Raw genomic sequence first — 24,678 nt, forward strand, 5'->3', positions numbered from 1 at the left:
GAGCAAGAATTACCTTGGTAAAGTCCAAGTTAGGGCAGGTCACTCCCAAGCTCCACATCTCCAATCACTGCAGAGTTGAGAAGCCTGCGGCTAGGAAATTTCTCACTTCAACCTCTACTACTTTACTCACCACCCATTCTACTCCAGCCATACTGGCCTCTTGCTGGTGTTCACGTACATTAAGCATACACCAAGGGGCTTAATTGCCACCTTCCCTGTGGAGGCCTTAGACCATTGTATCCATCTGCCAATTCTATTGTCTTTTCTGCTTATAGACTTTATCACCATCTGATAAATTTAATTGTTGACTTACTGTCTATCTCCCCACACTAGAATGTAAACTCCATGAAGGCAGGGGTGTCTTTCTGTTCACTATATTACCTAGTGCTTAAAACAATGCCTGGCATGTAGTGTACAATTAATATATGTAAATGGATGTATATGTAAAATCTCAACTTTTCCCCCAACACACTAAATTTTATAGAAACACTAGTAGATAGCTCTCCATGACAATGCAGTGAAGAACATCTCAAAATGTCCTCCTGGGTTGTGGTCCAGGACTCAAGATTTGCTTCACAAAATTGTCTAAATTAGAAATAGTTTATGCATTTGATACTGACCTTCTGCAAATTTATTTTCCAGCTCAGTGTTTCCAATGGCTTTTGCTGCTTGACACATTTGTCGAAGCAATTCTTCCAGGCGCCTCATACAACGAATTATGCTGCCTGGATAGAAAAGGAACAAAACACTGGTAAAATGGAAATAATCAGGAACAGCAGAATTTTTGTTAAGAGGCAAGGCAGGAGAACAAAGGATAATACTCTGAGGGACTTCCCATGAAGTAAATCAGGTAGCAAACCTGTTAGGTACTGGGGAAGGCTACAAAGATGAAAGGCTTAACTTCCACCTTTGACTAATGATAGAGAGATACCTGTTTACTACTAACGTGCTGACACTTGGTATTAAGCAGGAAAACAAAATGCCCTAGGAGGAGGGAGCAACTTTGGGTGAAGGCTGCAAGGATGACATAATCTGTGTAAGAACCAAGCAGTATCAACAAGGGAAGGACCACCATGACAATGCAGAAAAGCCTGGCAAACCGCAGCCATTCAAGGACCCTGAGTGGCCTAGTGAGGCATGTGGACACCATACCATCTCATAGAATGCAACAGACTGTTTTTAGCAGGAGAGTAACAAGATAAAATTTGTCATTTTAAAGGTGCATTCATTCTTTTTGACTTTAGATTCTTTCATTAGTGTGTTCTTTACAGAGTGTTCTCAAGGAGCACAAGGAAAGAAGCCTTTTCCCATGGGTCTAGAATCTGTCTGAAAAAAGTGTTTGTATCAAAGCTGGAGCTATAAACATAGTTTCAGTTTTGCTAGACTTGTGCAAAGAGGGGCAGAGACTGTGAGATCCGTTCTCTAAGTGCTACCTGCCTAAATCTAAAATGCTTGTGACTTCATTTTTAATATATGAAATACATTAGGAATACCAGTTCTCAAAATGCAATCTGTAGGAACAATGAACTATTTACACTATTATTTAATTAATAATAATTATTTGTTATTTCTATTCTCAGCTGCTAGCAATGCAGACTCCAATACTGACTTGCAATGAAACAGGAAATCCAACTGCAGAAACTTCTGGGTGTCAAGAGAGAGGGTAGGAATTGGGATAGAGAGGGTAATGTCATATTACCTATGCAATCAGGTATTAAATGTTTATGCAAACAATTATATCCAAAGAGAATTAAATTAGGTAGTGGCTCAAAATATAACTAGATTTTTACCTGAGACGAGATTCTCACAGGTCATTCAGGATTGAAATGAAATCCTTTACAAAGTCCTCTGCTGCGTAGGACATTAAAGAGCCAGACACATTCTCAAACATTGTTTTGACTGACTTCAAATGTGTACCAAGAAACACAACGTAATACTGTATATTATTTCACAAATTTTAGTAACTCATGTTAACCAGAATCTGCAAAAGTTATCAGAGACCAAGCCATACGAAGTAAATTACTAAGATAAAAACTAAGGCAAGTAAATGCACATTCAGACCAGAGAGCACTGTCATGTCACATTTTGTAAACATTTCGATTCAATTTCTGGAAAATTTAGTTTTGACACAGTTTCAGGTAACAAGCAAATTAGGCCACTGGGCACAAGGTTGCATATACAATGGCTGTGATTGTTGCCCACAGAGTCTCATCAACAAATCACTGGGTGTGTGCATAAACACCAAGTGTCCAACAGCTGCCTGAAACACAGAGGCTACCCCTCCAGGGATTAATGAAGACTAAGTAGTGAATTGTCTAGCATCTCTCCTACCTACTATCGTTCTCTGTAATCTAAGGGCTCTCCTTACGCCCAGCTTTAGAAGTCATCCTGCCTCATCAGCCTGACTAGGTGCTAGATAAAAGCTTTAAAGCCATGACCCATCATAGGCTAAATGAAGCTGACCAAAACTGAAACAAAACCAAACTACATTAACTTACTGGTTTGTTACAAGTTTTTTCTTTTGGTCCTGCCAGAGTAGAAAGAGAAATCCAATTCTTTCTAGTTATTGTCTTTAAAAAGTTTTTCAAATAGTGGTAAAATATAAAACATAAAATCCACCTTTTTAACCATGTTAAAGTATACAATTCAGTTACTGCCCTTTTTTATATTGAGGTTTACTACATTCTGGAAAAACTCACATGGAGATAGAATTCACACACCATAAAATTATTTTAAATAAGTGTATAACTGAGTGGTTTTTAGTATATTCAGACTTGTGTAACCATCATCATTATCTAATTGTAGACCATTTTTACCACCCCCAAAAAACCCTGTTCCCATTAAAGCAGTTACATGTCTTCCGGACAGCCCATGGCAACCACTAATATGCTCTGTCTCTATGAATCTGCCTATTCTGGACATCTCATATAAGTGAAATTATACACTATGTGGTCTTTGTGTCTGCCTTCTTTCAACTTAATGTGTTCAAGGTTTGTCCATATTGTAGCATGAGTCAGTATGTCTTTTTTATAACTGAAAGCTGTTCTATTTAATCTTTATTAAAATGAACACCTTGCCATTTAGAATAGCAAAAACCAAATTTATTTTGCACCAACCTAATATATACCACACTTTATTCATCTATTGATGGACACTTGGAACTATATGCTTTTATTTAAGAGCAATTTTAATAAACATCACCATTACCCAGTTGATGAACAAAACAGCATCATTCTCATTAAGGACAGTAAGCAGCAGATTTTCCAGAACAGAATTTCTGCCTTCAGCTTTCTGGCATACCCTAAAGCAGTTTCCCACAGTTCATGCTCTGACCCTAATTTAATACTCCTGTCTAGCTTGACCTGAGGTTAGAATCACACTTGTATCTTGCAACTACTTACCGCTAAACCCCAGCTTAGGCTGAACCCTTTCTTGAGAGCACAGACTGCTGCTCACACTGTAACCAGCACGGCGCCTGATTCCCACTAGGGTCTCAGCATTATTCATCAAATGAGTAAGTGTCAGGTACTCAAATTGTGCCAAAATGTAAAGACAGAAACAATTACTAATAAATTGTTACTCTATTATTAGCAATAATACTTTTAAAAGACAAATCCACTAGAAAATCACTCATGACACTGATGATGCTAAGAAAGGGTTAAACTGCTACTTGAAAGGCATGTGAGAGAATGTGTGGTGGGGACAGCATTTGCTTTCAAAACATGTGGCATACAGAGGGAGGAGGATTGAAAAAAAAGCATATGGCAGGCAGAGGTACAGTAAATAGTTTCAAGAGATAATTCATCATAGAAGTTTTCCTAATGACACTTGCTCAGTGGAAAGCAAATCCTTTGTCATCCTTCACAGTTAAGAGTACAATGTTGTTTATGTAGAGTTGGAAATAAATAGTAACAGCCTCTGGATTGCTTGACTAAAACCCTAGGCATCAGCCCATACAAATATTTTGTTTAAACTATCATTCAAATTTAGTTTAATGGAAATAAAAAACAGCTACATTCTGTCATTTTTTTTTTCAGGGTGATAATAAATACTTAAATAGTCTTCAAAATTTTTCAGCTGAATCACAATATGAACTTTTCTTTTGCATTGGACATCCCCCAAACACACAGTTTTAACTATAGTGTTAACTGCCTCGGTTAATGTTTGAAGAATACTTAAAACTACTTCTGAGGCTCAGGATATGAAATCACCAGACACTTTTACTTTCATATAAAAAGAAAATTAAGAATATTATTAGGAACAAATATGGTTTGCACACAGCATATTATAAAGTTCCAATGCAATTACTGTTTGCCTGTAAAAACAGACACACTGTACTGTGTGCTACAGCTTTGATTACCATATTTTCCCAATCATAAAACATGTATAGGCGGGGCGCAGTGGCTCATGCCTGTAATCTCAACACCTTGGGAAGCTGAAGCAGGTGGATCGTTTGATCCCAGGAGTTTGAGACCAGCTTAGGCTTCATGGTAAAATCTTATCTCTACAAAAACCAGCTGGGCATGGTGGTGCACGCTTGTGGTCCCAGCTACCTTGGAGGCTGAGGTGGGAGGATCGCTTAAGAGCCAAGATCATGCCACTGCACTCCAGCCTGGGTGACAGAGCCAGACCCTGTCGCAAAAAATAAAAAAAACCACCACATACAATAACAAGATGAGGAGGGAATGGCTATTCTTGAAATGGAAGCACTATATAACACTGTAAAAATAAAAGAGATAATTAGTATCCTAAGATGAAGGGGTGGCCTGCCCCTCCACACCTGTGGGCATTTCTCCTTAGGTGGAATGAGAGACTTGAGAAAAGAAATGAGACACAGAGACAAAGCATAGAGAAAGAAAAAGTGGGCCCAGGGGACCCGTGCCGGCACCCGATCTCTGAGTTCCCTCAGTATTTATTGATCATTGTCTTTACCATTTTAGAAAAGAGGAAGTGGCAGGATAATAGGATCATAGTAGGGAGGTGGTCAGCAGTAAGACATGAATAAAGATCTCTGTGACATGAATAAGTTTAAGGAAAAGTGCTGTGCCTTGATATGCATATGCAAACATCTCCATAAACCTTTTTAGTGCATAAAGAGCAGCATTGCTGCTAGCACGCCCCACCTTCAGCCCTAAGGCGGGTTTTTCCTTTCTCAATAAATAGAACATACAATTGGGTTTTATGTTCCATTGCCCAGGGACGGGCAGGAGACAGATGCTTTTCTCTATCTCAACTGCCAAAAGGCCTTCTTTCCTCTTATACTAGTCCTCCTCAGCACAGACCCTTCATGGGTGTCAGGCTGGGGGACGATCAGGTCTTCCCCTTCCCCCCTTCCCACGAGGCCGTATTTCAGACTATCACATGGGGAGAAACCTTGGACAATACCTAGCTTTCCTAGGCAGAGGTTCCTGCCACCTTCCGCAGTGTATGTGTCCCTGGGTACTTGAGATTAAGAGAATGGTGATGACTTTCAACCAGCAAGCTGCCTTCAGGCACCTGTTTAACAAAGCACACCCTGTACAGCCCCAAATCCGTTAAACCTTGAGTCACCACAGCATATGTCTCTTGCAAGGGCAGAGTTGGGGGCAGGGTTACAGATTAACAGCATCTCAAATACAGAACAAAATGGAGTCTCTTATGTCTACTTCTTTCTATATAGACACAGTAACAGTCTGATCTCTCTTTTACCCACACTAAGAAAATGAAGGTTCTCATTTTTTGCTACTTATATCAAAAAATAGTTTTAAGGGTGAATACATAGTATATACCAACTTTCAGAAAGGTTCAAGCTGATCTACTGGCTCACACACAAGAAAAACATAAAAATTATGCTGATGTTAGATCTAACTTCAAGTTAGAGCTAAAAAACTGAATTTCTCAAATTTTCAAACTGAGATTTCAAGCAAACTCTGATGTAGAAGTAGCCCCTGAGTAACTGAAAGACTTCAGGAATGCTAGTATGTGTAAGGGTAAACTGAGGCTGGAGCCAAACCGGGAACGAAGACACAAGGCAAATGGCAGTGAGAATAGATTTTATTAGGGCTTGTGGGCAAGGTTCCTTGGTCCAAAGGCGTGGGCCAAGGAAGTCGCGCTGAGGGAGGAGGGTAGGGACTTTTTATAGCCCGACAGGTAGGGAAACTGGTTGTACAAACAGGGCCTGGGGGGTCTTGAAACTACTAGGACAGGAATTGAGTAAGGGTCACGGGGAAGGGGTCTTTGGAAACTGTCAACCGAAACTGCTGTTTACGAACTTGTGGAATGCAGGTGAGCTGCAGGTCATGGGGGAGTGTGGTTGCCCAGCCGGAATTCTGACACATGTAAGTCTGTGGGTGTGTACAAGGGTGAAGGGAGTCTTTAACAAAAGGCCTGCTACGCTGGGTAACAGCGCCATTTTGGGTCTAGATTCCTGCCTGACATTCCGACCTCTTTCTAATAAGAAAATGGGGTGACGTGTTCATCTGGCTGCTTCCTGCTGGTATGGGTCGTTGTGGGGTTCTTCGGAGGTCGGAACTCGGGTATAGGGGTGGAGCAGCATCTGACTGAAAGTGACCTGGGAGACTTCTTTCATGCGGTCCTGGATGAAGTGGAGGACACAGGGAGCTATGAGTAGCAAGAAGCCAATGATGAGTAATGGGCTTAGAAAGGGTAGGACTTAACCGGCCACAGATGACTGCCACCACCTGAGGGCCTCGATCCGAGGTTTTTCTGGTGGAGTCTTTCCCGAATCTTTTCTAGAGTGAGGAGATTGGTTTCTACTAGTCCTGACTCACTGATGTAGTGTTTGGCCAGGAAGGGGAAAGGAGGGGGTTAGGTTAGAGGAGTTAAAAGGGCTGCGTAAGGGTACCGCAACCAGTGGGGGCTTATTCAAGGCTGCACACAAGAAATGATGAGAGATGCTGTGTACCTCGGCCATGTATACCACTTGAGTCCTTTCCCTGACTAAGGTTAGCCAGGAAAAAGGGTTACTGCTGTCCTGGGGCTTGCTGCCTGGGCTACAGCTGAGATGGCTTCCTCCTGCTGTCTGATGTTGGAGGCCAGGCTGACGAGGCTGCTTACGACCTTGATGTAGGCCTTAAAGATCCTGAGTCGGGCCACGGGATAAGACTCACTGTGCCCACCAGTCCTAGGAAGGACTCTTCCGCATCCTGAGGAGGCTGGAGAGTTTCAATGAGGCTTGTTCTATCTGCTGTGAGGCTTTTTGTAGTGGGTGTGAGGAGTATGCCTAGGGAGGTGACAGAAGGGCTGCCAAGTTGAGCCTTGGCCGGGGTAACCTGATAACCTCGTTCGCCTAGAAAATTTAAAAGTGTAGCAGTATCTGCAAGGTAGCACTCCTAGGAAGGACTACATAGTAATAAGTCATCGACATACTGCATAGTGTGCTGTGGGTCAGGGGACAGAGAACAACATCCTGTGCCAGTGCCTGTCCAAAAAAATGGGGGCTATCACGGAACCTTTGAGGCAAAACAGTCCAAGTCAGCTGGGAAGAAATATGAGTGTCTGGATCTTCCAATGTAAAAGCAAACAGAAAGTGGCAGTCTGGGTGTAGAGGGATGGTAAAGAAGGCATCCTTCAGGTCAAGGACAGTGAAATGGGTGGTGTCAGGGTGAACGCGCAAGAGGAGTATATATGGATTAGGAACAACTGGAAAGGTAGGGACTACTGCCTCATTGATGAGGTGTAGGTCCTGCACGAGACGATAGGCCCCAGAGCTTTTCCGTACAGGCAGGATAGGAGTATTGCATGGTGAGTTGGCAGGAACTAGAATGTGCTGCCAGAGCAGGTGTTAAAGATAGGTTTTAATCCCTGTCGATGTTCAAGGGAAATAGGGAACTGGGGTCTAGAAGGGAACTTGGAAGGATCTTTTAGCCAGATGCGGACTGGAGTATGGTGCTGGGCAATGATTGCGGTGGTGGTGTCCCACACCTTAGGCTTAATGGGGACTGGAAACGGGAGTTGGGGGTCAGCCTGGTGGGGTTTGTCAGGTGAGAGAACGGGGAAGAGGAACGCGAGGTGTGGGGAGGGGTTGGGTCGGAAGTGAACTGAGGCCCTTAGCTTGGAGAGGAGGTCTCGTCCTAACAAGGGGACTGGGCACGAAGGAATGATAAGAAATGAGTGCGAGAAGAGGGAGCCATCCACGCGGCAAGACAGAGGAGTTGTCTGGCGGTAGGTGAAAGGAGTGCCGTCAATTCCTATGACTGTGACAGTGGAGGGGTGGCTGGGGCCACTGAAGGCAGGCAAAACAGAGTAGGTAGCCTCCATGTCCATAAGGAAGGATATGGACTTACCCGCTACCTGGAGCATAACCCTGGGCTCGGTGAGAGTGAGAGGGGTTCCCGAGTCTGGGCCTCTTCAATCTTGGTCAGTGTCGAGGAGCTGGAAGTCGCCTCCAATACCCGGAGGAGGGTTGTGACGTGGAGGCGCAGCGACCGTCCTTAGGTTGGGGCAGTCTGACCTCCAGTGGCTCATCTGCCGACAGTTCGGACAGGGGCGAGTTCGCTCCTTTGGGTTAGGGCACTGCCTGGCCCAGTGGCCGTCGTTGCCGCACTTGAAGCAGACACCAGATGGCGCTTGGGGAGTACCTCCTTTCTGGGAGCTCCTGGAGCCGGCTGGCCTCAGGGCTGCTACCAAGGCCTGGGTTTGGAGTTGTACCTTCTGTTCTAGCCTGGCCTGTTGTTGGGCCTCAGCTGCTGCTTCTCTGGAGTTGTAGACCTTGAAGGCCAGTTTGACTAAATCCTGGATGGGAGTTTGAGGGCCTTCCTCCACCTTTTTTAACTTTTTTTGGATATCGGGGGCTGAGAAATGAAATATGAGGCCAAGACGGTCCCCACTGCGGGGGAGGCAGGGTCAAGGTGGGTGTACTGAGTAAGTGCCTCAGACAGCCGGTTAAGAAAAATAGCGGGATTTTCATCTGCGCCTTGGACTACCTCCTTTAGTTTGTTAAAGTTGACTGATTTGTTAGAGGCTGCCTGCAGGCCGGCAAGAAGGCACTGAACCATCATGTCTCGGCGGCGGTGGCCTGCCTGCCCCACCTGGTAGTCCCAGTCGGGCTCAGCCGAGGGCACTGCCTCGGTGCCCACTGGCATGGCAGGGTCAGTTAAATGAACCTGGCTGTGCTGCCTGGCTGCCGCTAGGATGCATTCCTGCTCCTCAGCAGACAGGGTTGAGGTCATAACGACATGAAGGTCATGCCAGTTGAGATCATATGCCTGGCACAGATACCTAAACTCTTTGATATAACGAGTAGGATTGGCCAAAAAGGAGCCTGCACGCTCCTCAACCTTAGACAAGTCTGCCAATGAAAACGGCACATGGACCCGGACTACTCCTTCGGCGCCTGCCACCTCTCGTAAGGGACACGGGAGGTCGGTCCTGGACCGAGTATGGGTTGAGACAGGTGAGGAAGGGGAGGAGGTGGAGGTAGGGGAGACAGAATCTGTCCGGTTTGGTAAGGGCACAGGAGGGGGGGAAGGGTAGGGAGGCGTTGACAAGGACGGGGATAATGGTGGGTCAGGGTAAGGATGACGTTGGGTGGGAGATGGAGGGCTGGCCGGGATAGGGTGTCAGGAGGCTCAGAAAAAGAGGAGGAATCATCCCTCTCCTTGCTCGAGGGAAGAGACTTTGTGAGCAGAACTTGAGCTAACGAGCATTGAACGCAGAAATCTGGGCGAGAATGCAAGTCCTAAAAGGCCTGAACATAGGGTATCTCGGACCATTTGCCTAGTCTCTTGCAGAAGTTGGTCAGATCTGTGAGAATGTTAAAGTCTAGAGTGCCTTCTGCAGGCCACTGAAACTGATTATCCAATTTATATTGTGGCCATGCTATTGTACAGAAGAAAATGAGCCGCTTTCGTTTTATGTCTTGGCTGAGACTTTAAGTCGGGAGATTCGCCAAAAGGCACCCCAGAGGAGATTTTTGGTTTGGTTTGGACTGGGTAGTTCCCATGGTCTCAAGGTGGGCAGTCCGGAGGCAATGGGAGCGTCCTCTCACTGCCACATGGAGTGCGGGGTACGGTGGCTTCCGGGCAGGCTGGACGTCTCCTAGTCCATGGTGCCGAGGTCACAGCTGACCGGAGAGAGTCCCTGACGCGGCCACGCGTTTCCGACAGGGACTCCCAGAGGAAGCCTTCAGGACGGGGGGAAACTTACCCAGCAGTGATCGAATTGAGTCAAATTTGGTGAGACGGCTCCAGGCTTGACGAGGGGATCCCGGCTCGGGGACAGGACCACCCGCCCGATGCGGCAGGGGTCAGGCGGCGGGGGGGGGGGAGCTCCCGGGTTTCGGCACCAAATGTAAGGGTAAACTGAGGCTGGAGCCAAACCGGGAATGAAGACACAAGGCAAATGGCAGTGAGAATAGCCTTTCATTAGGGCTTGCAGGTGAGGTTCCTCAGTCCAAAGGCGTGGGCCGAGGAAGTCGCGCTGAGGGAGGAAGGTAGGGGCTTTTTATAGCCCGAGGGGTAGGGAAGCTGGTTGCGCAAACAGGGCCTGGGGGGTCTTGAAACTACTAGGGCAGGAATTGAGTAAGGGTCACGGGGAAGGGGTCTTTGGAAACTGTCAACCGAAACTGCTGTTTACGAACTTGTGGAATGCAGGTGAGCTGCAGGTCATGGGGGAGTGTGGTTGCCCAGCCAGAACCTCTGACGTATGTAAGTCTGAGGGTGTGTTCAAAGAGGAAGGGAAGTCTTTAACAAAAGGCCTGCTACGCCGGGTAACACCGCCATGTTAGTTCTAGATTCCTGCCTAACAGTATGCTGTGGAAAAAGTCAACTCATAGCTGGCAACTAGTACGAGCTACAAACCATCTTCAATTTGGCAGTTTAGGATTCATCTTCCATACTGTGGTAATTTCCACTTAGGCAGAAAGAACAGAAAAAATAATCCATTAAGACAATTTTATATTAATTCCTAGATTTTTTAAAAAATATACTCATCTGACAGGCCAGGTCTACTGTCCCTGCTTTTCACTTTTTTTTTTTTTGAGACAGAGTCTCGCTCTGTCACCCAGGCTAGAGTGCAGTGGTGGTGATCTCGGCTCACTGCAAGCTCCGCCTCCCGGGTTCACGCCATTCTCCTGCCTCAGCCTCCCAAATAGCTGGGACTACAGGCGCCCGCCAGCACGCCCAGCTGATTTTTTGTATTTTTAAAAATAGAGACAGGGTTTCACGATGTTAGGCAGGATGGTCTCGATCTCCTGACCTCGTGATCTGCCCGCCTCGGCCTCCCAAAGTGCTGGGATTACAGACGTGAGCCACTGCGCCTGGCCTGCTTTTTACTTTTCTTAAAAAAAAAAGGCTACTCTTTGCCATGTACCACTATTGTTTTATGTCATTGTGTTTTGACTTTTCAGAGAAGCAGATATTATATAAATACGAGTATTGTATTAACAAGTCTTGGAATTATTTAGGCATTGAACGGTTACTAGTTTCATCCTTATGTTCCAAAAAGATGTCAGACTGAAGATTGATGGTGCTCTGTGTGATGCCTGAGTGCTGCTGAAACACACAACTGTCATATACCAACCAGTGCTCCTGTTTTAAGCAATCTTCATCAGTGAGTACACATTATCCCTCTTCTCACTGACTCAGCTAAACACCATTAACTATTAGAGATGTTGCTAAACATCATCAACTATTAGAGACCTATTTAGTATTACTCCAAGCATGAATTTTCTGTGGATGGAGATGGTATAGTCTAGTGTAGGGTTTAAGAAATTTTCAGGTGATCCAAAATTTAAGGATAAGGTGCTATGGTGCTTAAGTGAAGTTATATGTAGTTAGAGAGACCAGAGTTTAAATCATCCTGCTGTCACATCACCTTGGCCAAACTGCTTACCATAGTCTCCTTGTGCAAAGTGGAGATAATATCTACCCTGAATTGCTATTTGGTGATTACATGTAAATTATACAGAGCTCTTAGCACAGTGTTCAGCATATAATACCTACTTAATGAACAATGACTTTCCCAGTAACAGAATACAGAATTCAAAGGATGCTTTGGGACTGTTTGACTAAATAATCATTTAGAGGAGGCTTCGAAGTTTATAAACCCTAGAAAAAATATGTAAGATACAATAACATAATTTAAAAAGGTGCTATAAACTTCAACATTAAAAACCTTAAAACCCATAAAGTTCAATATAGTCAATACAGTAAAGGTCCTCAGTTTAAGTTTTTAATATTCTGTTGCAGAGAAGTTTAACCTATGCAGCATAAAAATTACTGATTCATAAAATCAGTAATCTATTACTTCTTTAAGAATATCAGTTGAAAGTGTCAGGCCTCTGAGCCCAAGCCAAGCCATCGCATCCCCTGTGACTTGTACGTATAAGCCCAGATGGCCTGAAGTAACTGAAGAATCACAAAAGAAGTGCAAATGCCCTGCCTCTCCTTAACTGATGACATTCCACCACAAAAGAAGTGAAAATGGCCGGTCCTTGCCTTAAGCAATGATATTATCTTGTGAAATTCCTCTTCCTGACTCATCCTGGCTCAAAAAGCTCCCCCACTGAGCACCTTGTAACCTCCACTCCTGCCCGCCAGAGAACAACCCCCCTGTAATTTTCCTTTACCTACCCAAATCCTATAAAACGGCCTTATCTCCCTTTGCTGACTCTCTTTTCGGACTTAGCCTGCCTGCACCCAGGTGAAATAAACAGCCGTGTTGCTCACACAAAGCCTGTTTGGTGGTCTCTTCACACGGACGCGCATGACAGAAAGGTCTATAATATTGGGCATGTTAAACATGTAATTTTTCTCAAACTAAATCTATAAGCAATAGTAGCCGTTCTTATTATAATCTCTATACAGAACTCATGTATTTTCATTTTTAAGAAAGTTCAATGTAAATTATCTCATTCAGTAAATACAACTGGCCATTTATAAACACATAAGCCAATCTTTTCCTACTGAATGCAGCATTTTAAAATACGGTTTTGTTTAAACAGTCTACTTATTTTTTTGCTTCTTATAATTCACTTATAATTATTCCTTATATTTCTTTTGCCTTAGTTTTTTCATCTAAACTTTCTCTTCAGTTGAGTAACAATTATTCTTCAGTCTCTTAAAGTCCTGCTCATTAAATTTAATCTGATTCATGCTGCAATAACAGTCTGACTAAAGCCAAGTCAGTTATTACCTATGGAATGACTGATCATTTTCAGCTCTGCTATTTTTAGTGGAATTATATAGCTCACCAGGAGAACAAAAGGGAAAAGGAAAAATGCCCACATAAATATGACTTATTAGGGTCATATGCTTGTGACTGCAGAAACTCATAGAATTATAACTGCACAAAATTATACAGTTTAGATTCTAAAGGACTTTCTAATGAACAGACTATGCTTATTAAATAATACAAAGAATTTGTGGAGAATATTTTTTAATCTATATAATAGGGAGATTTAATTTAATTACCAAATATTAAAAATACATATTATTCTTGTTTAGTTAAAACAATACCATCCTAACTGTATTTCTTATACTGTAAATATATATATGTAAAATTTAACCATACCTTCAAAGACATCTGTCATTTTGCAGATATGGGCAAATGTAGCTCCAGTTGCCCAGGTATATACTACATCCATTAAGTGAGGTTTAAATGAGCTTAGATAAGTTTCCTCGTCAATTTCCAATTTGGCTTCTGCTGAAACTTTTGCGATTCTTTTAGCACATTCCTTTAAAGATAAAAGAGTTAAAATTCCTTACTTATGATCTCCCATATCACTTTATTCTTTAGGTTTCCAAGCCAGTACTCCAGGAGGTCCCTTTTTCTTCCTAGGTATTATGTCTGCAATGTGGACATTCTGCTCCTAAGTAGGCACAGTGCCTGTTCCATTACTAAGTGATCAAACGGCCAATCTTTCCCATTATGTTGACGTAGTTAACTAAGAAAAATGTATCAAGAGCATGCTTTTCAGCCAGTGATACCTTTTCAACAAACAGACAGAACTCTTCATTAAAAGTATTCAAGAGCAGCATTTAATTAATCTCTATTTCATTACAGAACAGTTTTAGAGAAATACAAATCCTAAAGGAAAATAAATTTTCCCCCAACAATGGTTAAAAATGTACATATCTTTATATTGTTTTCCTCTAAGTTGAGAAAATTCATTCTTCTTTACTTGGCGATCTAAAAGACCAAATACTCCTAGGCCTATGAACCTATGAAGACTTTGCTAGTTCTAGAAATTTAAACTTCTTAGTGATTTTAAGGCATGTTACATGTTCCATTGAACCAGCCTTTTTATTTTAATCAGAATTTTTTGAATTATTATTTTAAAAATATTTTAACTTTTATTTTAGACTCAGGGGTATGTGTATAGGTTTCTTATCTAGGTAAACTTGTGACTCAGGGGTTTGGTATATAAATTATTTAGTCAGCTGAGTACTAAGCATAATATGCCACAGGTTTTTTACATTTTTTTCTTCCTCAACCTCTCCTTCCTCCCACTCTCCTCCCTCAACTAGGCACCAGTGTCTGTTGTTCTGAAGGGGCCTTTTTATGACACATTTTTTTGTTCCTCTCTTGTAATTCCTTAGTTCATCTTTCATTGTCTTTGTCTAATGTTGAAAAGGCAGATAAAATTAGCTTATCCTATGACATTAATGAGATAAATTTATTACTAACTATAAACTACTGTGGCTTTGAGGACCCAGAGACAAACAATTTCTTATGATAAAACAGATTTTAAAACTTTGTTATAGGCTGGGCACAGTGGCTCACATCTGTAATCCCAGCACTTTGAGAGGCTGAGGTTGGAGGATCACATGAGCTCAGGAGTTTGAAACCAGCCTGGCCAACATGGTGAAACCTCATCTCTACTAAAAATACAAAAATTAGCCGAGCGTGGTGGCAGGCCTGTAATCCCAGCTATTCAGGAGATTGAGGCAGGAGAATCGCTTGAATGCAGGAGGTGGAGGTTGCAGTGAGCCCAGATCATGCCACTGCACTCCAGGCCTCAGTAAGGGAGTGAGACTGTCTCAAAAACAAAACAACAACAATGAAACAACAAAACTTTGTTATAAACCGGAATGAAAAAATGTGCAAAGAATTAAAAATAAACTAAATCCTAGTCCATCAAGATACCATTATTAGTACTGAGGAAGAAAATGACACATGTACTGAGCTATCAGTACAGCCTATTTACATTATGAAGTTTTTAATCTCCTTTCACAATAATGCTATACAGTTCATTACAATAATGGGAAAGAAATACTGTTTAATTATTAAAGTAAAAATCACAAGAGATGTTATCAGAGTAACATTAAGTTACATGACTGACATCAAGTGACATATTTAATCTTTATAGCTTATCTCTGTGAAATGATAAACCACTATGATTAGATTATCAAAAAAGTTTATTTTACAATCTACTATTCATAAAATATGTAGTTCAAAAAAATATTTTTTTACCTGCATTTGACGAAGTGGTCCTGCTAATTGTTCTGTTAATTTGGGCATCTCACTAGACTATAAAAGAAAAGGAAAACAGATATAAAAACCCACATTTAAAGTTCTTGGTTTTCACAGTACCTGTTTTAACAAATTAAACAAAGCTTGTAAGATAGTCACATATCAAATTATAAGACCTCAGTCAATAGCACTTAAGAGTTTCTAATCAATTCAGTTTACACAGGCAAAATCACTATTCCTCTCATTCTAAATTATAATATTCTGTTATTACATTTCAGAGGAAAACACACCGCTACATCGGCAGTGTGCTAACTAGCTGCTTTTTGTGATTATCTATGGAACTGAGGGAGGGTAAATACTGTAAACATACACAGTAGTTCAGTTACATCAACATTAAAGGATTTTATCATAGTTTATCTTTGATATAGTTTTAGTTTCTAGGCAACTTTCAATCTGTAGAAACTGAAAAGTTAGAAACTGAAAACTCAGGATAAAGTACGTTAAAAATAGTGTCCCCAATTTTTATTTTACACAGATGTTCTAACTCTAACGAAGTATAAGACAGCTAGAAGTTTAATCTGAGTTTCAGTATTCTTAGTATTGCTTTCCTACAGTTGAAAATTCTGTCAGTTTCTGAATAATACAATAGAGTTTCAGGTCTATCACTAACTAGCCAAATTAAGTTGGACAAGCTGCTTAATTCTGTGTATTGGTATTTTCCCTGTCAAAGAAAAATAAAACCAGATCCTCAAAATGAATAGGTTTATCATGAGAATAACAGACATTATTTGTGAAGAAATTTTTGACAAAGGTAGTTACTGTACAAAAATAAAATTACTATAAGAATGGTATGCATGTATGTGTGAGACAGGGTTTAAAGTAATTATAGCTAATTTTTTTTTTTTTTTTTTTGAGACAGAGTCTTGCTCTGTTGCCCAGGCTGGAGTGCAATGCTGTGATTTCGGCTCACTGCAACCTCTATCTCCCGGGTTCAAGCGATTCCCCTGCCTCAGCATCCTTAATAGCTGGGATTAAGGTGCGCACCACCATGCCCAGCTAATTTTTGTATTTTTAGTAGAGACAGGGTTTCACAATGTTGGTCAGGCTGGTGTTGACTCCTGACCTCATGATTTGCCTGCCTCAACCTCCCAAAGTGCTGGGATTACAGGCGTGAGCCACCATGCCCGATCCCTAAATTTTTTTTTTTTTAAAGCAACTGTAGGTTAGTTGCGACATATCTGCCTTTATTTTAAGCAACAGTACTTACATAGGACTTGATTTTGATTTGCATTATGTATATATGTTTAATAAATCAAGAGCCAGATTCTATATTATTGTTGCTAAAACCAGAAATTATTGATGAACGGCAAAAAAGCAAAATAGCCAGAATGACCTTAACATCTCAGTTTAATAAAGAACCCAAGACTGTGAAATGTGTTTGATATTGTGTCTATTCATGGTCAACAGTTACTCATCACATTCCTCTCTGCTGTTCACTATAGGTAGAAGGCACCAGTCCTGATATGAGGAGGTTAATTGTGATTTTAACAATGTTCTCCCACCAGGTATGTACAGTTTGTTCCCTCATCTCTCCTGTAGGCCTCAATGTAAATTTCACTTCATTAGTGAGGTCTTTTCTAATCATCTTATTTAAAATAGTAACCCCACCCCCTCAGTGATCTGACTCTTCTCACTTCTCTCCAAAAATCTTCACCCCCATTTGACAGACTGTATGTGTATTGTATTTCTTTATCTTCATCCACTAGCATGTAAGCATCAGGAAAGCAAACATTTCTGCTGCATCTCTGGTGCTTAGATCTGTACACTGCCCACATTGGGCGCTTAACAAATTTTTGTATGCACTTGATCTTTATATTATGAAGACTTATGTAATCTTTTAAATATTATTTTTTAAATGTTGAGATAGTTTTATAAATACATTTTAAAACAGAAATTATATTAAGCAAATTTCATCTTACTTATAACAAGTATTTTACTATATTTACTAGAAGACAACATTCTTTTTGGCAGAAAACATTCTGTTAAAAGCATCAAGAAAAATCCACATGACAATTAGTACAATCTTTCATCTCAATGTTAAAAGGCTCCACTACAAGAATTGATGACACTGTATATAACAAAGTGTGGTTTCACTGAATAAATCTTAACTGCATATATTGACATCTTGCCCCAAGATTTAAGAGCTGTGGTTTGGCTTAACCAACTCCTTTGAAGAGGGAATATAATTGGCATCTCAGAAAAAGGAACTACTGTGATAGTGCCACAATATAAAACAACAAGAACATGCAAATAATGAAAAGTAAGACAAAATGTGACATGGGTAGAAGACCACCTATCCCCAAACTATTTACAAACCTAAATCTCTGAACCTTCCTATTCCAAGTTTGACAAATGTTCTTAATTATTTTTATCTTGGAAATTGATATAATACAATTTTGAGCCTAAGGAAAAACACTATTTTGTATGCATATTTCATAGGTGCATAGTAGGCAATCTCAGGAAAGCATAAACTGTTTTTGGATTATTGTCCTATTTGTTATCATTGCCACTAACAACTGTGATTCTAATCAGTAATCAGGGACCTGAGAAAAGTACCCATCTACTTCAAGAAGTAATATATTTGATCTGATTAATAAATAGGGAAACAGTTAACAGGTAAACAGACCAATTAGGTGTGGTTTCAATGAATAAATCTAAACTCCTTATACTGACATCTTGCCCCAAGATTTAAGAGCTGTGGAACTTAAAAAAAACTCAACAATTTGTCCTACACAATTTACTTAAAAGTTAAACTAAGTATGTATAGTAAAAGGTCTTCCAAAAATTTAGAATATTAAATTATTTTTAGAAGGCAGATGTCCTTGTCTTATTCTCATTCTATCCACTTCATCTACAATAAATAAAGTCTTAAATTTTAAATGTAAAACAACACATCTTACTTTTAAAAATGAATCATACTGGTTTTTGAATGTAGTACAAGGATAATCAGTGTTCTTATGTGTTCCATCCAGCACTTCATTTTTGATTTCTTAAGAACTGTTGAAAGTGAACTAATTACGCATATAAAAAAAACTGCTGCCAAACCAACAAGGATCTTATAATCACTAACTCAAACCGTGCCCATGAAAACTAACGTTTCAGTTCCTAGCAGGATGGACTGCTTCGTCATTATTCTTCAACACTGGGGAGTAGAGTTAATTCAACCTCACTCCCCACTTTCATTTTTATCAGACTTTCCTAGTTTTATTCTCACTCATCTTTTTATTTCTAGGACTGTCTAGGACTCGGCCAAATGTTTAATGAATTGGGTTACAGAACAAATTTAAAACTTAAAATCTAATTAATAGTGATTGTTAACAAACCTTATTTTATTCTTTCTAATAATATGTATTTAATCATTCAATTTTCTTAGTAAATTTGTGTTAAAGTTGCTGTGATTTCCAATTAACATTAACCTATAATATGTAAGTATTAGTAATATTTGATAATACAGCCATAACACTATTAACTACATGATGTGTGAATTAATAAGATGTGCTGAATCAATTAACTCACATTCTCTTGAAACACAAAGCAGCTTAATAATGCTGTTGCCTGTTCTGCAGAAAGGTCATTGAAAAGGCCATTAAACATCATCTCAGTTAGAAGGAGCTCATCAGCACTACAACGGCAAAACAAAAGAATAAATTTAAAATGTCAGAACACACATGCACACACACATATGCCTTTAACTTGTAGTTTTTAACAAAACATATTATTTGACCTTAAGGAGTAATCAATGAGGAATGACAATGATTTATTTAAGGACAAAGCAGATCTTTATAATTACCAATATATTATATAATCAATGTAAAATGGGGATTTCACATAAAGATTTCAAATATCAAAATGCAAACATTCATTGAAATAAGAACAATTTCTTAACCTTTAGTATGCTAGGAAAAATCATCACTGTCATTTATTTTCTAGGGCAAAAGGACTCTTATAATTACTTTTCAGTTATTTTACAAATAATCTGTAGAATAAAAATAATGAAAAACAATTTTATTATAAATCTTAATTAAAATGTACTCATAAGACCCACATTTTTTATTTTTATGTTGTAATTTTTTAAAGTTTTTATATTATAGTAGAGATGGGGTCTTGCTATATTGTCCAGGTTGGTCTGGAACTCCTGAGCTCAAGCAGTCCTCCTGCCTCGGTCTCCCCAAATGCTGGGATTACAGGTGTGAGATGCCATGCCCAGCCAGAAGACTCACATTTTAATTCATATTTTCCAAAGGCTGAAAGGTATATAACCAAGATGGGCAAGAGCCTTTGAATGCAACAAACTGCTGGTCACCAATTGTCATCCACGAATCTGAAAAATATCCATCTAGGAAATACAATTCTAGATTTCAAGTACATCTTTAATAGGTAGGTACTAGCTCATCACTACTTCTGTTTCTTCTCACACTTGCCCTGTCAATATGTACAATTCCAGATTTACATCTCTTTTAAGTTCTAGCTTACTACTTCTGAGTCCTCTTTGCATCATCAAAATACATTTTTTTAAACTGACAACTTGATTTTGTTGAGGAGAGGAAGTTCACCTTCTTTGCTCCATAATTGTAAAACATTTTCATATACAGACTTATAAGGACAATATATTTATTATTACAAAGATTAGAATGATCAACAGGTTTTAAAAAATTTCTTCATCATCTGTTTCTTTCCAATTTCCTTATATACACAACTGTGTATTTGACCACTTGTGGACCATATAAGGAAACTTTGGTGCACAAATCATAAAAGACGAGACTACTATTACAAGTCCTTTTAGCAAAATGAGATGGTCCAGGTTCTCATCATAGACATTACATAACTATGTCCTTTCTGTTGAATGATTAAATGAATAATCTCATAAATATATATATAAATATATATTTAAATATATATATGTGTGTGTGTGTGTGTATATATATATATATATTTGTCCCTAGAAATACATTGTTCAGCTGAGCACAGGGGCTCATGGCTGTAATCCCAGCACTTTGGGAAGCTGAAACAGGTAGATCGCTTGAGCCCAGGAGTTTAAGACTAGCCTAGCAACATGGCAAAACCCTGTCTCTACAAAGCAATACAAAAATTAGCTGAGCGTGGTGGCACATGCCTGTAGTCCCAGCTACTCAGGAGGCTGAGGTGGGAGGATCATTTAAGCCCAGGAGGTCAAGACTGCAGTGAGCCATGATCTTGCCACTGCATTTCAGTCTGGGTGACAGAGCTAGACCTTGTCTTAAAAAAAAAAAATATATATATATATATATATTGTTCATGCACTAGTTATGATGTCTGAGAATTTACCTAGGGTCTGAGATTTTGCTTATATAATCAATCTCACCATTACCACTTTGACTACAGTATGTTTTGTCCTGTTGTGTTTATCTTCTGATTTAACAACTGCAAAATATCTTCACTTATTTTTCTTCTCCTTGGGTGGAAAATGAAAAATTCTGAATTCGCAACTGTGTTCAAGCTAAAAAAGGAACACTACAAAGATGATGTTTCTAGACTTCTATAATCAGGGTTCAGTTGACCCATACAATAGTTGTACTGTATTGTTAAAAAAGTAAACTTTGCCTTTACTTTTTGGAAAGTCTTTAAAAAAGAATAAAGTCACGAAGTATTATAATCTTTACCAACAGTTAAAATATTTATAAATAAAATTCAAAAACTAAATTTGGGTCTCTAGTGTTAAGCTAAGAGTTAAGTCAAGCAAAGAGGGCAACAATACAAATGAGGAAAGACTATTTCAAGAACCTACAGTCTAACGTGGGGGCAGACAAGCTGATAATCACAGAACAGTGATCTAACAGAGTGCTCTAATAGACTTATACAAGTGGCTATGAGGGAAAAAAAAGGGGAGGAGCCTAAAATCAGATTGAAGAAGTTCAGAGCAACTTTCGAAGTTCTTTGCAAAAATATGCAAGAATCGCAGGACATGGGGTGGAGGTTAAAGGTCATATGAAACAAAAGGAAAAGTAGTGTGGGATGTGGCAATAGACTGCTGGAGAGGGAGAGTAAGAATATACTAAATTATGGAATCTATTATAAAAGCAGTAAGGAATCACTGAGGGACTTTTACCAAATAGAATGGCACAAAGGGGCTGGGTGCTGGGTGAAGTGGCTCAATTTGGGTGAGCCAGCACTTTGGGTGGCTAAGGTGGGCGGACTGCTTAATTACAGCAGTTCAAGACCAGCCTGGGCAACATGGCAAGACCCCGTCTCTACAGAAACTTAAAAAAAAAATAGCCAGCCGTGGTGGCACACACTTACAGTCCCAGGTTCTTGGGAGACTGAGGCAGGAGGATCACTTGAGCCTGGCAAATTGAGGCTGCAGTGAGCCGAGATTGCACAAGTGCACTCCAGCCTGGGCAACAGAGCAAGATCCCATCTCAAGAAGAAAAGAGGAACGACATACCAGATTTGTGCTTTGGGTTTTGAAAACTCAAGAAGGGAGGCAAAGAATAATCAGAAGGGCAACTGCAGTAACTGAGGCCAAAAATAATGAGGGATACACATTAGCCAGTGGCAATGTTTAAAAAGGCAAAAATGGGTGAGAGAAGGAGTCTAGGAAGATGCCCCAGTTTTTGCAAATTGTGGGGAAAGTTAACTTTGATATAATATTGTTATCACTATAAATGAAAAATATATCTTGGAATAAAATCAATTTCCATTCTTCCAACACAAAATCTAGTTGTGGATATCTAAAGGAAATTTCTATATTAATTGTAAAACAATAATTATTAGATGGAAATAATCCCAATAATGTTAGCATGTGAATCAGCAGACGAGTACTGCAGTGTAGATTTAATCCTGGATATGTTATTAATTAAAATCCAATAGCACATTATCCTGTGATGACAACTAACTAGGGCTGGGTAGTCACTGCCCCCTTTTGGTGGCTAAGAGTTGTCCTGTTCACCACAGTCTCCTGGTTCTATGCAGACATCTGAGTCTGTAACATCTGGACAGATGAACGATATAAATACATTTTTACTAAGAAAGTCTGAAATCATTTACAAGGCCTGTAGTTCTCTGGTCCTGTCCCTCCTGGCCATGCTGAGTACATAAAAAAAACTGTTTCAAAAGTGTCTTTTATATATTCACTGAAAATGATCATCACTATATAGACAAAACAAGATATATCTTCAGACTGGATATTGCTTGAACTACCAGCTTATGACTTTCCAGTTAAGGAGGACAGAGGCAAACTGGTTCCTAAGTCAGGAGACATTCCTCATGGTGGGAAATAACTAACACAGTTTTTAGAACAGTATCATAAATTGTATTTTCTAAAGATGGCCACAACAGCATCTCCTATACCACATGTTCTTCTAGATTTGCACTGATCTATAAAGACTGCCACGTGCACACATGGAAATTTCAATTTTAATTAAAATGATATAAATAAAAAAATCCATTTCCTCCGTCAAAGCACATATCAAATGTTAAATAGTGGCTACTATACTGAACAGTGTAGGTACAGAACAATTCCATTATCACAGAAGTCATATTGAACAACAGCCACTTCCCCATTAAGAGGTGGAATCTAATTATCCCCCACTTGAATCCAGGAGGGTTTATAACTCACCTGTAATCAAGAGAATATGGTGGAAATGATGCTTATGATAACAAAGCTAGGTTACAAAAGGTAAAGCTAGGTCAGAAAAGGCAACCTTAGCCAGCTAGAAGACTCACACTGGAGTCTTCAGCTACCACGTAAGCATCCTGAGGCTGTCATACTGTGAAGAAGCCCAAACTAGCCCACGTGGAGAGACCACATGGAGAAGCTCTAACAGAGAGATAGAGGTCCTATATTCCCCAGCCGCTCCGGACTCCTACTGTTACAGCTTAACCACCTGTCTGACAGCAATCCTGGGGGACACTGAGCCAGAACCATCCAAATGAGTTCTTCCTGAATTTCTGACCCATAAAAACAGTAAGAGCATAAAGTAACTGTTGATGTTGTAAATAATTTAGTTTTGATGTCATCTGTAATGTGACAAAAGAGTACTGAAACAGAAAATAATATAACCAGTTTTAATCTGTGGCTTATAAGTTCTGTTGTAAAATCCTATTATTAGTCCAAAATCTCATTACAGTTTGCTACACATGTAACAAGATAATAGTTACTAGGTTAAGTTTCAAGGTGGGAAAATGTTAATAAATTTTACGAAGTATACAAAATTATATATAAACTAAGATTATGTAAAAATCCCACAAGGCATTTAAAAAAGTCAAAGGAAATACATACAAATGCTAGGAGAGCTCGTGTTAATTACTGAGATCTAAGAGATTCTTCTAATTTCTCAATTTCATGGTTCAAAACTGTATTTAGTGTGGAAGGTACTGTACAAACTTTGTATTTTTAACAAAGCTCTTTTTTCCTAAAGATAACGGTTAATTTAAAATCACTTAAACCTGCGAGGCAGAGTTGTAGTGAGCTGAGATTGCGCCAGTGCACTCCAGCCTGGGCAACACAGTGACACTCCATCTCAAAAAAATAAACAAAAATTAAAATTTAAAATTAAAAAAAAAAATCAACTTTCTAGAACAACCAGATTTTACCTGCTTATCTCACAAGCCACTCGTCCTTTCATCTCTATTACATCAGAAGAAGTAGCAAATCCCAACCTTCTTAAAACACGTTTGCGACATTTTAGTTCATCCATTTGTAGGACTGTTCTCGCTTTCTTCAGTTCTCGTTTTGCAGATTTAATATCTATTGCAATCTATAGCACATAAAAGTATAAAGAAAGTTCAATAATAAAGTGAACAATGTACAAGGAGATTTATTCATGAAATCAAACAAAAAATATTTTTTAAGAACATCTTACAGTATACTTCTGGGTTAAAGCTTCAGTGCTGGGGAGACTGAGGAAAGTAGAGCTTCTTAGACACGTTCCCAGAACATTACACAAGAGTAATGATTTATCTGAAAAGTTACTAAATACTACCTAAAATATTGAGTACATGGAAAATACAAAATGTCCATTTGAAAAATCTGAGAAGCCCAGGACCAGATGGATTCACAGCTGAATTCTACCAGAGGTACAAGGAGGAGCTGGTACCATTCCTTCTGAAACTATTCCAATCAATTGAAAAAGAGGGAATCCTCCCTAACTCATTTTATGAGGCCAACATCATCCTGATACCAAAGCCTGGCAGAGACACAACAAAAAAAGAGAATTTTAGACCAAT

The 24,678-nt window shown here is 39.8% G+C and overlaps 1 protein-coding gene across 2 annotated transcripts in view; it reads right to left on the minus strand.

Moving 5' to 3' along the window:
• MTREX (Mtr4 exosome RNA helicase) overlaps nucleotides 1–24,678 on the minus strand; it is a 128,975-nt gene that overhangs the window by 1,405 nt on the left and 102,892 nt on the right. For both annotated transcript variants that reach the window (XM_023210530.2, XM_023210531.1), the window contains 5 exons: nucleotides 24,046–24,209; nucleotides 18,991–19,096; nucleotides 15,415–15,471; nucleotides 13,513–13,675; nucleotides 621–725 (listed from right to left, as the gene is read on the minus strand). In XM_023210530.2, the coding sequence (XP_023066298.1) occupies nucleotides 621–725; nucleotides 13,513–13,675; nucleotides 15,415–15,471; nucleotides 18,991–19,096; nucleotides 24,046–24,209 (595 nt within the window). The remainder of the gene's footprint in view (nucleotides 1–620; nucleotides 726–13,512; nucleotides 13,676–15,414; nucleotides 15,472–18,990; nucleotides 19,097–24,045; nucleotides 24,210–24,678) is intronic.

Source organism: Piliocolobus tephrosceles, chromosome 4 (assembly GCF_002776525.5).
Source record: "Piliocolobus tephrosceles isolate RC106 chromosome 4, ASM277652v3, whole genome shotgun sequence".
Classification (NCBI taxonomy): domain Eukaryota; kingdom Metazoa; phylum Chordata; class Mammalia; order Primates; family Cercopithecidae; genus Piliocolobus; species Piliocolobus tephrosceles.